Raw genomic sequence first — 13,585 nt, forward strand, 5'->3', positions numbered from 1 at the left:
TCGAGTCAGACTTAAATAAAACAAGAATATGAAATAAAATACAATAATATAAAACGAGACTTTTATATATCACGTTATGCAATATAATTCCTCTCCTAAGTGTTCTGAAATTAACTCAACGTTCGTGTATAATTTATTCATACATACAATACGTTTTACAATATAACGGAAGCGCAGGGTAAAGTTCAAATTACCACACATAATAGTTTTTATTAAAGACGTATTCGGTATATAAAATTGCCTGAGACTGATCACGTGGTACATGATAGATATATATATCTGTGTGTGTTCATACTTGTATATTTCAATTTGCGATATACATCACGCTATAGACCGTAATCACAAACTGTCATCGAAGGTTAGCTTTAGGAAAACACGTAAACGTAAATAACGAGTGACTTCAAGCGAAATCTATGCAATCATATACGATAACAAGATTGTTCTTGTTATAGACGAAACTTATTAATTTTTAACAGAAATAGTTACTTTTTTTCATGAGCTTATGAAATAAAATATTGAGAATGGAACGAAATTTAGTTAAAACATTGGACGACATGTAAGTTATATATTGTAGTGTATATATATAGCTTATATGTATATTAAAGGTGCAAAAAAATCTTAATAATATGAATTTCATAAATTGTTTTCTTATTTTTTTAATCATTTAAAAAATATATATTATAATGGATACTATATATATTAATTCTTCAGGTATACTAAGGAAGGCATTATTGGTTGTATTTTAGTAGATCATTCTGGTCTCTGCTTAGGAGGTAATGAGTTATTGAAAGTATAAATATAAAATAAACATAATATTATATATATATATATATATATATATATATATATATATATATATATATTATAAACATAAAATCAAAGAAACTCTAGAAAATAATAAATATAAAATTTGTAAATTAATGTTCAAGATTGTAAAAAAAAACACTTGTAGTTAAAGGTGATGCGTCAAGTGAGAGCGCAGGATTAATAGCAGCTATATCGGGTCTAGTTGCAAAATTAGAGCCTAAATCTAAGGCACCGATCATATCGCTTCAAAACGATAGCAGGTAAGCTGATTTATTGATAAATCAAGATAAAAATTTGTTGAATACTATTACAAACAATTGCAAACAAATTTCAGCCAGTGTATTATACATCGTATGGGTCCTGTAGTTGGTGCTGTATATAAAGATATATCGACTTAAAATAATTACTCGTTACATATATGCCTGAAACTCTTTATATCTGAAATAAGATGTGTCTAGGAATATTCTGTTTAAAATTTAAATTAAATTATAATTTAAAAATAATATCGATTCTTTGTGTATCATCGACAAGATAGAAAAACCACAGATGATGTAAGAAATAAATAAATAATAATAAGTAATAATTATTAATATAATAATATAATTAATAATAAACAGATTATATGAGAAGAAAAAGGATCGTCGATTCTTTTCTATCTTCTCTCTGTGGTATGTCTACGCAAGATGTATATTTATGAACGTGTGTATACAAACACCATTTATCCATCGAGACATAATTTATTTCTCAACGTTGGTAATCCTGAAACCGAAGTTGCGTTGTCACCGCGCGTGACTCTTTGCTATTGGATACCGGAAACCGAACATCGTATTGTCGGATTGTGAATTCTGCATAAGAATCCCCATTTTTTGTTGTGTGAATATCGATTATAGAAATGGTCTTCACTTTCTGATTTGACATTTCTGTATCTCACGCATCGTGTTTAAATTTCGATTAATTTCAGTGTCCAAAGGTCTTCGGAAATCTTACGTTGATCACGCCACTACCCGGTGTCTCCATCTTGTTTGTTTCTCTAAAGTCTCTAAACTCTAAACGCGCAGAAGAATAGGACGAAATTTTTACTCCGCTCCGCGATTACGTTACTTCGCAAGAATTCCTTTTCGGTGTACATCCGAACACCGTACTTCCTTAGTACGGCGAGAAAGTAGATATCATGTCTCACGGCGGTAGAAATGAGTGTAGAATATATGTGGGAAATTTGCCACCCGACATCCGTACAAAGGACATCCAAGATCTTTTCTACAAGTTTGGTAAAGTTACTTTCGTTGACTTGAAAAATCGCCGAGGGCCGCCATTCGCTTTCGTTGAATTTGACGATCCAAGGTAAGCTTCTAGCAAAAACTAACATGCCAAAAATTTTACGTACATATACATACATACATACATACATACATACATACATACATACATACATACATACATACATACATACATACATACATACATACATACATACATACATACATACATACATACATACATACATACATACATACATACATACATACATACATACATACATAAATATGTATTTACATGTGTACATATAGATTACATGCATGAATATATATATATATATATATATATATATATATATATATATATATATATATATATAATTATTACAAACAAATAATAAGCGATTTTGAACATAATAATAAAATTATTTGTATGCTGAGATGTTACAAGATTTCTTGCATAAAAAAATACTAGATATTTTCTTCTATTAGAAGACACCTGTTAAAAATAAACCTTTAAACATATATAAAATAATTATCTGTTTTTACTGCCTGTACATAAAATAGAACAATTCTAAGATTTAACGCAATATAACTTTGACACTGATATTTTGTACAAATATAATTTTTCTTACATTTGTGTGTTATATGTATATGATATTCACCATAATTATTATATTTGTTTATTGTGTAAAGATTTACGGATACATATTCTACTTTCAAGAGTTATATAAAAAGTAGTTTTATTACAGAAGAGTGAAGTTATATCTAAGCATATGTATGTCTTTCAGAGATGCGGAAGATGCAGTACATGCGAGAGACGGTTACGACTATGACGGTTATAGATTAAGAGTCGAATTTCCGCGCGGTGGCGGTCCCAGCAATAATTTTCGCGGTGGACGAGGAGCTGGCGACAGCGGTAGAGGTGGCCGCGGTGAGATGAGCAATTCTCGTGGTCGAGGTCCTCCAGCGCGACGATCACAATACAGAGTGCTAGTAAGCGGCCTGCCACCGACCGGAAGCTGGCAGGATCTCAAGGATCATATGCGCGAGGCTGGTGACGTATGCTTCGCAGACGTTTATAAAGACGGTACTGGTGTCGTTGAATTTCTACGCCACGATGATATGAAATACGCCGTGAAGAAATTAGATGATTCGCGATTTAGATCGCATGAGGTACGATCTGCTGTTATCCCTAATTTTGCTTATTGCTGCTTTCACATTGAAATGCCAATTTTAATATATATTTGATATAATATATAATATTTACATATGAAATAGATATAAACATTATATATTTATATACATATGTCACTTTTTTAATACTTTCCTACTTGCTTTTATGTGCTTATAATCTATTATCGTACTTTATTTTTAATTTAATTAACCGTTTGATATTACATGATTTATAGGGCGAAGTAGCTTACATTCGTGTGAAGGAAGATCATAACGGTGGCGATAGAGGACGCAGCGAAGATAGAGAGAGAGGCCGTAGCCGTTCTCGTAGCTACAGCCCGCGGCGTCGTGGCTCTCCTACTTATTCGCCGTTGCGGCGTAATTACTCGCGATCAAGATCTCGCTCCAGATCTCGCTCGTACGACTAGTGTGTACGTATGTGTTTCACATGATAACATAAGTACAGGTTTATATTGAAAATTGCTCTTTACTATGTTTCATTATTGCTGATTTAAATTCTATTCAATAAGAATTTCTTCTTCCAATTCAAATAGATTTTGTAAAAAGATTCAAATTAATTTCTTCACATTATTTAAATTAATTATTCATTCAATTGTATTTGATATATAGTTTGAGAAAAGCATATTGATACTTGTGGCATATATACATATGTATATGCCATCATTATTCTTTACATCTCTTATTTTTAAAATGAATATACCTATCATTTAACACAGACGCAAATTAATTTAATGATTTCACTTTTTACTTATTATTTTAATAAAAGTTTTCTAACATTGAATTTTTAAAGCTGATTGCCTAATACAATAATTCTATTGAATTCTATTGAATTTTATTATTCTCATAAAAATGATATCATGCTTGTGAACATGTGTGTTTTTTTTATCCAAACTGTTAGAATTATTCTTCTATATTTAAAAATACATTCCTTCACATATTCGCCAATTTGTTTTGTCATCACTACCATTTGTGAAATGTATAACAATTTTGAAGTATTATTAATGAGACTTTTGGCAAAATACTGGATTTAAAGCTGTAACATACCTACCATGTATTTTGGCTTAACTGTAATATAAGCAGTACTAATGTCATTGACATCTATTGTGAATATTTTTAATTGTCAATAACAAATTCTGATTCTCTCACTTTTTGCTAAGATACACGATACAAAATGGTGACTATGATTGATCATATTGAAATTATCCTGTAAAATATCTTGGTGTATTTGAGTCTTTCTATTCGCATATAAAGATTCAAATTATCACAGTGAAACATTATATTTTAAACTTGCCTAACAAAGATTTTCTTACCTTTTGTAATTACTGCATATGTATTATATGATACTTTTTCTTTACTTTCTCTTTCTCTCTCTTTTTCTAATATCCTTTTATAATTAAAATTATCTTTATATAGATTAATTAGGAAAATTTTGCCTAACATTGTCAAGCGAATATCAAATTTTATCGTACAATAAATGTGTATAGTAATAAAGTATGTTGCAGGTAAACTCTTCGTATATAAATATAAAACAGGATTAAAATAGTTTTATTTCAGTTAAGGAGATGTTTTTCTCTCGTCATAAGTTTTTAAATTACTAACATTATAATAATTATAATTACTAAAAACACTTATTTGTGTTTTTATACTGTATATTACTAAATTAATAGATATATATCTAATATTAGTCTATATTATTATAGTACTACATATGTAGTTAAATAACTCTTACTAATATGCAGCTGCAAAAATTGCATATTCTATTTCTTGGTTTAAAATTGTTTGAAGGATTTGAAGAGTCTTTTTCATATTGTCAAAACTCAACTCTTAAATTTATCGAAAAATTTGTCATCTTGAGAAGATGTGCAACGTTTGATAGATCTCTTCTACACACGCCTTTCACAGAAGTATATAAATATAAAATAGCATATATTTGTCATACAAAATATTTTTTTTTTTAGATTATTGACTCTAATAGATAATTTTTATGTGTACAGATAAATACCTCAAGATTGTTTACACCATTAATTTATCATTTAAATCAAAATAATTCCGGATCGAATATGTGTAGTGATGACAATATATCGCGCATACATACTCTATAACAAAATATATGAGATGATACACAGAGCATGACACACAGAGTTTATTATTATATATTATATATATACAATTATATTGGCGTAAAATTCTCTTCGCTATAATATCACCAACTCATACACAATCTAATTCGCTTTACAAATAACATGTATTTGATGACATATTTGAATGATCTTTAATTAATGATGTTTTATAAGTTATTTTTTTTTTTATTTTGCGTTAAATATTACGTGAAATTATTTTTTAGAAAAGAATCTAACCATCTAGAATTCTTTAACACTCGTCAGTGTGAAAACATACAATATAATATATTATGAGTATAGTCTGGATACATTAGTAATATATCCAAACTAAAATAAATTTCAAGTGATATATAATATCCATGGAATAGAAAACGAGTTAATTGAGAACCAAGCGCAGTAATCAAGATGTAAAATAATTATTTTTCTGATAATTCTCATATTTTTCTCAAATCACATTTGAAGAAAAAGTATTATTTTGCGTCTTTGATTATTACGCTTGACTCTCAATTAGCTCACTTCTCTTGTTCTGTGAATGTTCTATATCAAAGTCTTTTTTCAACTTCGTTTCAGATATATGAAGTGCGATGAAATAATTATTAATTGATATATTATTTTTTACATCTCTCTGTTTGCGTGTTTTCCTTTCTCGTATATTTCTCAAAACTTTGTAATTAAAAATGTATTTTTAAAAACTTTTATTATATCCTAAAGTTGCACATTTATGAAAGGAAAACATTTGATATCTTGTAATTATTACATTTTGCAAATTAATCCTGTGTGATCTCATCTTATTATGTACATCATTTTTTAAACTTTATATTACATGAATATATATATTTATTTCTTGATAATGCAATGTTTAAAATCTTTTGTCATAAGAAATCTATATTTTATATATACAGTGTATATATACTATATATATTATACGTCTCTTTACATCACAAGGATTACGTTTGCATTAATAAATTGTATATCATCTAAAATTATAATTTACATCATATATAAGAAACTAATGTATTTTTTCTTCTTTTGTATATTGGATTGGATTGTAACACAATGAATGAAAAACTGAAATCAACACGATCTTACTTCTTGGATGGATATAATACACATTCGCTTGACGTTGGGATAAGATGGATTGCGTTTTGGAGAGCATAAATTATAAAAGGATTAAAAGACATAGATGAAAATGAGAATAGCGAAACGGGATACTTTCAAGAGGAAATTGAGGATCAGGAGAGAATTTTGGAGAGTGAAATGAAAAATGATTTGTTCAAGGATTCTCGATTGCCGGATCAGGAAACGTTGGCAAGTCCATTACAAGGAGGCGAAAAATCATTAATATTTCTTTTTGAAACTAGTAAAATTCCAGTTTGAAGCTCGACATTTTTATGTGTCGCTGTTTTAAACGAGAAACATAACGAGAGTGGGACTTCCTTTTTATATTATGTGTTTATTCGGATAAAGTGCTTCGAGCGCGTATTATTTCTGCGTAATGTTAATTAATAAATAAATATATCGCGTTTATTAATTCATTTATAATCTGAACAGTCAAACTAGTAATGGATTGTCAACTGCAACTGGATTCTGTTGGAAAGATTTTGTTTATAGTTTCAAAGTTTCTTAAACTTTAGTGAGAGAAGATTAATTTTTCGGATTACTCACATTGAGGATGGATTTTCGATGTTTATCCTCTTTTATTGATGCAACAGATGACTTCAATATTAGACTCGATTTTTTCTCAATGGTTTTTTTTTATTAAGTTATATATGCATGTAAAATAATTCGCATTTAGTGTTAATTTCAAAGGTGGAAGTGATTCTTTGAAAAGACTACTGCACGCCTAATATCGTATATTTGATAACATCGGCAATTTAAAGTTCAATTCTCAGAAAAAAGACGTGTCTTGCGATAATTACAACCGTTTTTCCGACCAATGGCGTCCGTCAAGTGTACTTTTTTTTGTCGCGTAAACTACACAGTGCGAGTCTTCAGGAATTAACTGGCATAAACAAGAGGATGGTACGCGTTTGAGTATAAAGCAAACTCTCTGTCATCTTGACGAGAACTGGCTCCATAGTTTTAGAGGAACTCGAATGATACGACGGACAGGATTCCGAATTATGTCCGGATTAGGATGCTGACAGGATTCGGAAACGGGATAAATTATAGTATGCATGGACAGATATTTTTGGATAAGGATAAAAGAGTTGCCTACACTTTCATCGGATCGTATCGAGCGGATCACTCGGATTCATTAAGATGAACGATATGCGCAATATGGATAAGGATGTGGATTTGGATATATCATTCGCGCTTCATAGGGTTCACGGATTTCTCTCCTAGGTCGGATATGGAATTTGGACTCGTGTTTAGTGGGGATAAACAAGATAGATTGGATGTGTCATTTTTCACGGAGAGATGAATCACGTGGATGTGATGATGTGGCTTGCCATAAGGTATTTGTAAACAGTTTATACCTGAGATATATATCGATATTTATTTCTCTGTGCATGCTCTCTTCGAAAATATTCTTATATTCGTATTTTCATTTTTGTCATCGACAAGGCAAACGCAGTTAGTAACACGCCTGTGCCTTGAAAAAGTCTTAAAATATGTTTGCATTTAATAATCAATCTTTTCTGTGTTCAGCTTCATGTGCACATTGTTATGAAATTCGTTGTGTGTAACGCAAGACAAATTTTGTAACAATAGCAACAATAGCAATTAATTGATAACAGTTTTGCGTTTTTTGTTTAAATTAACCTATTTATTTTTTTATTTTCCTTATGTTATATCGTTTTTTTATATTTAATTGTTATACAAATATGTGAGATATAATTAATATATAATAAGTAAACATATACAGCGTCGAATCTATAACGTTCTCGCATAGTGTGTATTTATCCACAAATACCTGATTGCCGACATTGATAATAATTCCTATTTTTTATCGTTATTCTTAAACATATATTACATACAAATTTATCATTTTATGATTTTATTTATTATTCAGTACAATATCACGTACCTATGTTATACAGGATACATTTCTTTCCAAAGAAGCATTAAAACAATCGCTTTACACTTTCATTAAATAAAACTATCCTAACGTATCGCTTTTTTTGCAATCCATTTCTTAACACAATACTAGATTTTGTAAGTTACTAGATTGGTAAACGGAATAATTATGAAATAAACACGTCAACGTAAACACATGGCATTGTTTTATACAATTCACCTTCAATCATCGTCTTGAACAAACAACTTCTATATATTCTCTCTCGGACATGCGTAAAAAATTTATTTGGTCAAACGCAACATCGTTCATTTAGAATGTGAATTGTTTTATGACTTTTACTTAAAGATTTTTCTTTAGACAAGAAATATCATAGATGTTCTCAGATAAGCATAAGGTTTTTTCTTTTTTTAATTTTTTAATTTTAATTATTTTTGTTGCCTATTTTTTATTTGACAATAATTATCGATAAGTATCTTAAAAATAAGCTACAAAAAAGCATATATTTATACGGAAATTTCTAAATGATGACATTCATGCGTATTCATAATAAGAAATTTGAGAATGATGTATGTTTAAAAGAAAAGCATATTCTTTCTATAAAGTATTGGTGTATTATTAAGAGGGTTAATATGTAATAAATTCATGTTTTATATTTGAAAAATGTAAGCACTTTATTTGATTTTCCTTTACGTGATATGTTTACTAAATATTACAATATTCATCGTAGGCATCGATTTCATCCAATATTAGTTCAAATAATCTCTCGAATAGGCGTAATAATCAGATCCTTAATAAGCACATTCTCCGGAGTTTGCAACGAGAAGAGGATAGCATCCGCCACGTTCTTCGGTTTCAGGGCTAATCGTGGATTCTCCTTCAGCCACTGTTGCGTAAGGTCGGTTTCCACTAAACCCGGAGAAATATTCTGTCATACGAAAAAATAAAAAATTATATTAACGATATCAATCGAAGAAAGATAGTATGCTAAAATAATTTTCTTGTTCAATATGATTTTTTTATTCTCGCAAAAATTTTAAATATAATAATTAAGTAATGATTTTTAAAAATTATATATTGTCTGCAAGAAACTACAACAGAAAGTCTCTAAACTATGTTTTAATTATGTAAATGTCAAAAAATCGCGTTGTAAAGAAAATTATAATTTTTTATGTTGGAATAATAAAATTAGAAAATTTTAATTTCTTTTTTAGTTAAATGTTTATTATGCAGCTTTCAAAACTACTTACGATTATTTTGATGTTGGACTCGTTTTGTGCCAATTCCAAATGAAGAGACTCGGTCAACGTGGTCAACGCGGATTTACTGGAAGCATATGCCGGGGAAATGGGACGATCGGTAGCAAGAGGCAAGCTCTTGAGATCGCATATATCGTTGATATTAACGATGGCACCATTATCGAGTCCTAATAAATAAAAAGATAATTTAGAATAAGTATTTAATATTATGTATCTGCGTGTGCTTCCCTCTGAAAACAATATTAAAATTTACCCTTGTTCTTCATTAACTGCAAAATTCCTTTGGTGATAGACATTAAACCAATTATGTTAATGTCAAGAGTTTTCTTAAGGTCTTCTATTGCGCCGGTGAGAGTGGACCAATCGAGATTGATAGCTGCGTTATTTATCAGAATATCCACAGCTCCCAAATTCTTCTCTATCCATTCCAATGCGCCCTCAATATCGTTTTGAAGGCTCATGTCGCATTGAAGGGGATAGAGTTTGCCGGGTTTGCCTTTCAGTTCTTCCGCGAGCAGCTATACAATTAACAACTTTTATATACTTTCTTTTTCTATATAATAATCTTTTATTGAATTTCTAACTTTATATGTGGTTTTTAATTATTGATTTTTAATAATTTATTTAAAAAATGTTTACCTTTAGCTGATTTATATCGCGGGCGAGACCGATGACTTTGAGTCCCTTCGACAATAACTCTTCTAAGATGGCCTTACCGATTCCGTCAGTGGCGTCGGTGATGAGAGCAGTCTTGTTCAACAAAGGATTCATGTTGAAGATTTGCGTTGAATGTAAGAATTACAGGAGAGAGAAAATACTGCTTACACTGAAAAGCGTGCGCGAAAAGCTTCTGCATGCCAATCCGCATCCACGACACCTCTTTATACCACTGATTTGCCAGCTGAAAATCTGGCCTTTGATTAAGGGGTCGCGCGTAATCTATCAGGCGTCTAGATAGTTCATTGTGTTTTCTGAATATTTTCTGGATGATGTATTCCCGCGCGAATATTGCATATTATTTGTATCAATATTACCGCTTGTTTTTTCGGCATGCAAACCTCTGGGTAATATTTAAGACTACCGCCACGCTCGCTTGCAGATAATGCATATCATCGTCCGATGTTGCGAGTTCTCTCGCGGAAACAGATTATTAAAAAAGACGTTTAATTAAAGGATTGTCGACATTTAATTTATTTAAATAATTACATTATCTAGAAAATATATATTGCGTTTTCTTTTTTTTTTACATTGTATTAATATTGTTGGGGCAAATTGTATTGCAGAAGTTTTCGTAAAATTATTAATTAATTGTAAGGAAAATTAATAATAAGATACATATTGAGGATTGATCATATAAATATTAAAATTAATGAGATATTTATGTACATGTTTATCATCTTTGATATTCGATTGATTAATACTGGATATACTTTGCATCAGTACTAAAATTAATAGAAAATAGAAATAAAATAATAGCGCTAATGCTTAAGAGACTCAACTACTCAATATGTCAAATTGTAAAATAAAGTTTCTATTCAAATATAAAATTAGAATAAGATACACAAAATACGCTGACGAAAATTCGCGCGCTATTTCCGAAGAAGGCGCAGAGAACGATAAGACGATATATCTTCATTAAGAGTGTTGCATCAGAATTTTCAGAGAGTGGAGAAGTGAAGTCTCTTCACCCCAAACGATCAACGATCCATTCCATCGGCGAATCTTTGCATATGAAGTAGCCGGTGTAGTCTGTCATTAGCCGACGAGAAGATTTAAGTAAGTCTTATTAAGCATCTTATGAGAGTCTCTCTTTCATTGAGAATTCTCGTTTTACTAGATATTTCTTATATGACTCGTAATTAATTTATCTTTGAAAACAGTAGATTTTGCGCTATTTGAAATAGGAAAAGGAAGAGATATATGAGTGTAAATCCACTTTTCTTTATTAACACTATTCTACCATAAAAAGCAAATAAAATTGTTAGATTATAATTAATATTTCATATATAATTCATTGTATATATAATTGACTTGAAAATTGATTACCATGATTCGCCCAAAGGTCTCAACACGATATCTTGTATCTGCAAAAAGAAGATTATTTTCTCAATCGTAAATTGCAAGTTTTTTAAATTTTCTTTTACGTAATATGAAAAAAGGAATGCTTTAAAAACGTATGTATAGATGATATACCAGAACGTGAGGAGGATTGGATAGCACGTAAATCACCGCTGCCGCAACATCATCCGGATCCAAAGTCGGCATCACCGCTAGTGCTTCTGGTGAGAACATGCTGTAAGAAGCCATGAAATCGGTCGCGACTAAACCGGGGCTGATGCTCTGTAAAAAAGAAAAAAATGTAAATAGAAACAAAGAAAGAGAGAAATTTATCAATAATTAAAAAATAAAAAAAAATATTTTAAGGTACTTATATAAGAATATATATAATTATTATATAATCAATAATACATTATATTAATAAAATATATAATTTTTAAATATATATAATATTTTATCAATAAAATAATTATTAAAAGCATATCTCTCTCGAATGTCTTACCGTGACTCGTATATGCGTGCCTGCAAGCTCGTGTCGTAAAGTCTGGGCGAGGCCGGTGACAGCGCGCTTCGACCCCGGATACACACTGAATCCTGGTACGAAGGGTATCCTCTCAGCGGCCAAACTGTTCACGTGGATCACCACGGCATCCTCGGCAGTCGTTTCACGCATCGTACGAACGGCCTCGCGCGTACAGAGACAGAGTCCCAAAACATTCACGTCGAATACAGATTGCCATTCTTCTAAGGTGCCGTCTGTAAAAAATGCAATTGCAATTCAACATTCCATGTTGAAAAAATTTTTTTAAAATGCGTTTTTAATATTTGTAAAAAATAATTATTATATTCTTATCTATTTTAGTCGAACAAAATAGCTTTGACATTGAAAAATAAAAATAAAAGTTTTTTTTCTGGAGATACATTATTTTATCGAACGTTAAATTTTGATAAAATTTGGCACCTATGAGAGATGATTCCTTAATGATACCGGCGCTATTTACGAGAACGCTTAGCGGGCCAAGATGATCCTTCACCCATGCGAAAGCTGACATTACGTTTTTCTCATTAGTGATGTCGCATTCTACGGGATAGAGTTTTCCCGGGGAATCTTCCAAGTTGTCAGCGATTTCCTTAATTTTCTCCACTCTCCTCGCAAAGCCCACCACTATCATACCTGCAATAATAAAATGAAAAAGTGTTCTAAAAAGATCAAAGAAGATTGATCTTTTTTTATTTACATAATTTTCTAACATATTTTATTATTTTACAAATAGAACAAATAGCATTAGATTTTATTTATGAATGTAATACGAATACTTTTCAATTAGCAGATGGTATTACGACAAGTTATCTCGCGCCGACAAGTCGAGATAAACACTCGAAATTGCAAAGCAAATTCAAATCTGTTCCTTGATCAAAATAAATTTTAATGCAATATTTATGTAAAATTTCAGTTTTTACTTACCTTGTTTAACGAGACTTCGAACAATCGCTGCACCAATTCCGGCGCTGGCTCCGGTAACCACAGCTACTTTTCCCATCCATCGATCCATCTTCATGTAACGAGATTCGAGATGCGACTGCAGACCACAAGTCTTCAGTAATAAGATCGTGCTTATGTGCTCCAGACATCAGTGAAAAAAAGACAGGTATCTGGTCAGGTATGAAATTCAATAGTTCGCATAACTGATATTGTGGCCTCGATCAAATACGATTATATTTGTTTGTTAGATTGAATCTCAATCTTTTCGATGAAATGAAAGATCGGTGATACTATTACTAGAAACATAAAACGAGAGTTATCCGATCTGATTATGAATAAATTTGATTTATTATATTTTCATTTTATGGTGTCATGAGAGATAAATA

The 13,585-nt window shown here is 30.6% G+C and overlaps 4 protein-coding genes and 1 long non-coding RNA gene across 6 annotated transcripts; 3 read left to right on the top strand and 2 right to left on the bottom strand.

Annotated features, from left to right (window-relative positions):
• The first annotated feature begins 286 nt into the window (after positions 1-286).
• Positions 287-1,390, top strand: LOC126850461 (uncharacterized). Its single transcript, XM_050593504.1, has 4 exons — positions 287-556; positions 712-773; positions 953-1,067; positions 1,142-1,390. The coding sequence occupies exons 1-4, from the start codon at positions 522-524 to the stop codon at positions 1,203-1,205; spliced, it is 276 nt and encodes a 91-aa protein (XP_050449461.1). The 5' UTR covers positions 287-521; the 3' UTR covers positions 1,206-1,390.
• A 176-nt stretch (positions 1,391-1,566) lies between these two features.
• LOC126850459 (serine/arginine-rich splicing factor 1B) lies at positions 1,567-5,387 on the top strand. Its single transcript, XM_050593502.1, has 4 exons — positions 1,567-1,680; positions 1,769-2,148; positions 2,855-3,239; positions 3,476-5,387. Exons 2-4 carry the CDS (start codon positions 1,979-1,981, stop codon positions 3,665-3,667), a joined length of 747 nt encoding a protein of 248 aa, XP_050449459.1. The 5' UTR covers positions 1,567-1,680; positions 1,769-1,978; the 3' UTR covers positions 3,668-5,387.
• A 3,677-nt stretch (positions 5,388-9,064) lies between these two features.
• LOC126850460 (dehydrogenase/reductase SDR family member 11-like) lies at positions 9,065-10,437 on the bottom strand. Its single transcript, XM_050593503.1, has 4 exons — positions 10,298-10,437; positions 9,912-10,176; positions 9,650-9,825; positions 9,065-9,327 (listed from the first exon to the last, which is right to left on the bottom strand). The coding sequence occupies exons 1-4, from the start codon at positions 10,427-10,429 to the stop codon at positions 9,154-9,156; spliced, it is 747 nt and encodes a 248-aa protein (XP_050449460.1). The 5' UTR covers positions 10,430-10,437; the 3' UTR covers positions 9,065-9,153.
• On the top strand, positions 10,318-11,986 carry LOC126850463 (uncharacterized). The gene is made up of 3 exons (XR_007687548.1): positions 10,318-10,449; positions 11,312-11,434; positions 11,843-11,986. It is a non-coding gene; the product is annotated as an uncharacterized LOC126850463 (long non-coding RNA).
• Positions 11,292-13,448, bottom strand: LOC126850458 (dehydrogenase/reductase SDR family member 11-like). 2 transcript variants are annotated; one of them, XM_050593501.1, is made up of 6 exons: positions 13,182-13,448; positions 12,678-12,890; positions 12,219-12,472; positions 11,852-11,998; positions 11,705-11,742; positions 11,292-11,407 (listed from the first exon to the last, which is right to left on the bottom strand). In XM_050593501.1, coding segments are annotated over exons 1-6 (747 nt in total). In that variant the 5' UTR covers positions 13,276-13,448; the 3' UTR covers positions 11,292-11,406. The 2 variants fall into 2 exon arrangements, with proteins under 2 accessions (XP_050449458.1, XP_050449457.1); XM_050593500.1 differs by lacking the exon at positions 11,292-11,407 and having other exon boundaries at positions 11,584-11,742; positions 13,182-13,447.
• Positions 13,449-13,585: the final 137 nt, after the last annotated feature.

The sequence above is a fragment of the Cataglyphis hispanica genome, chromosome 6 (genome assembly GCF_021464435.1).
Source record: "Cataglyphis hispanica isolate Lineage 1 chromosome 6, ULB_Chis1_1.0, whole genome shotgun sequence".
NCBI lineage: Eukaryota > Metazoa > Arthropoda > Insecta > Hymenoptera > Formicidae > Cataglyphis > Cataglyphis hispanica.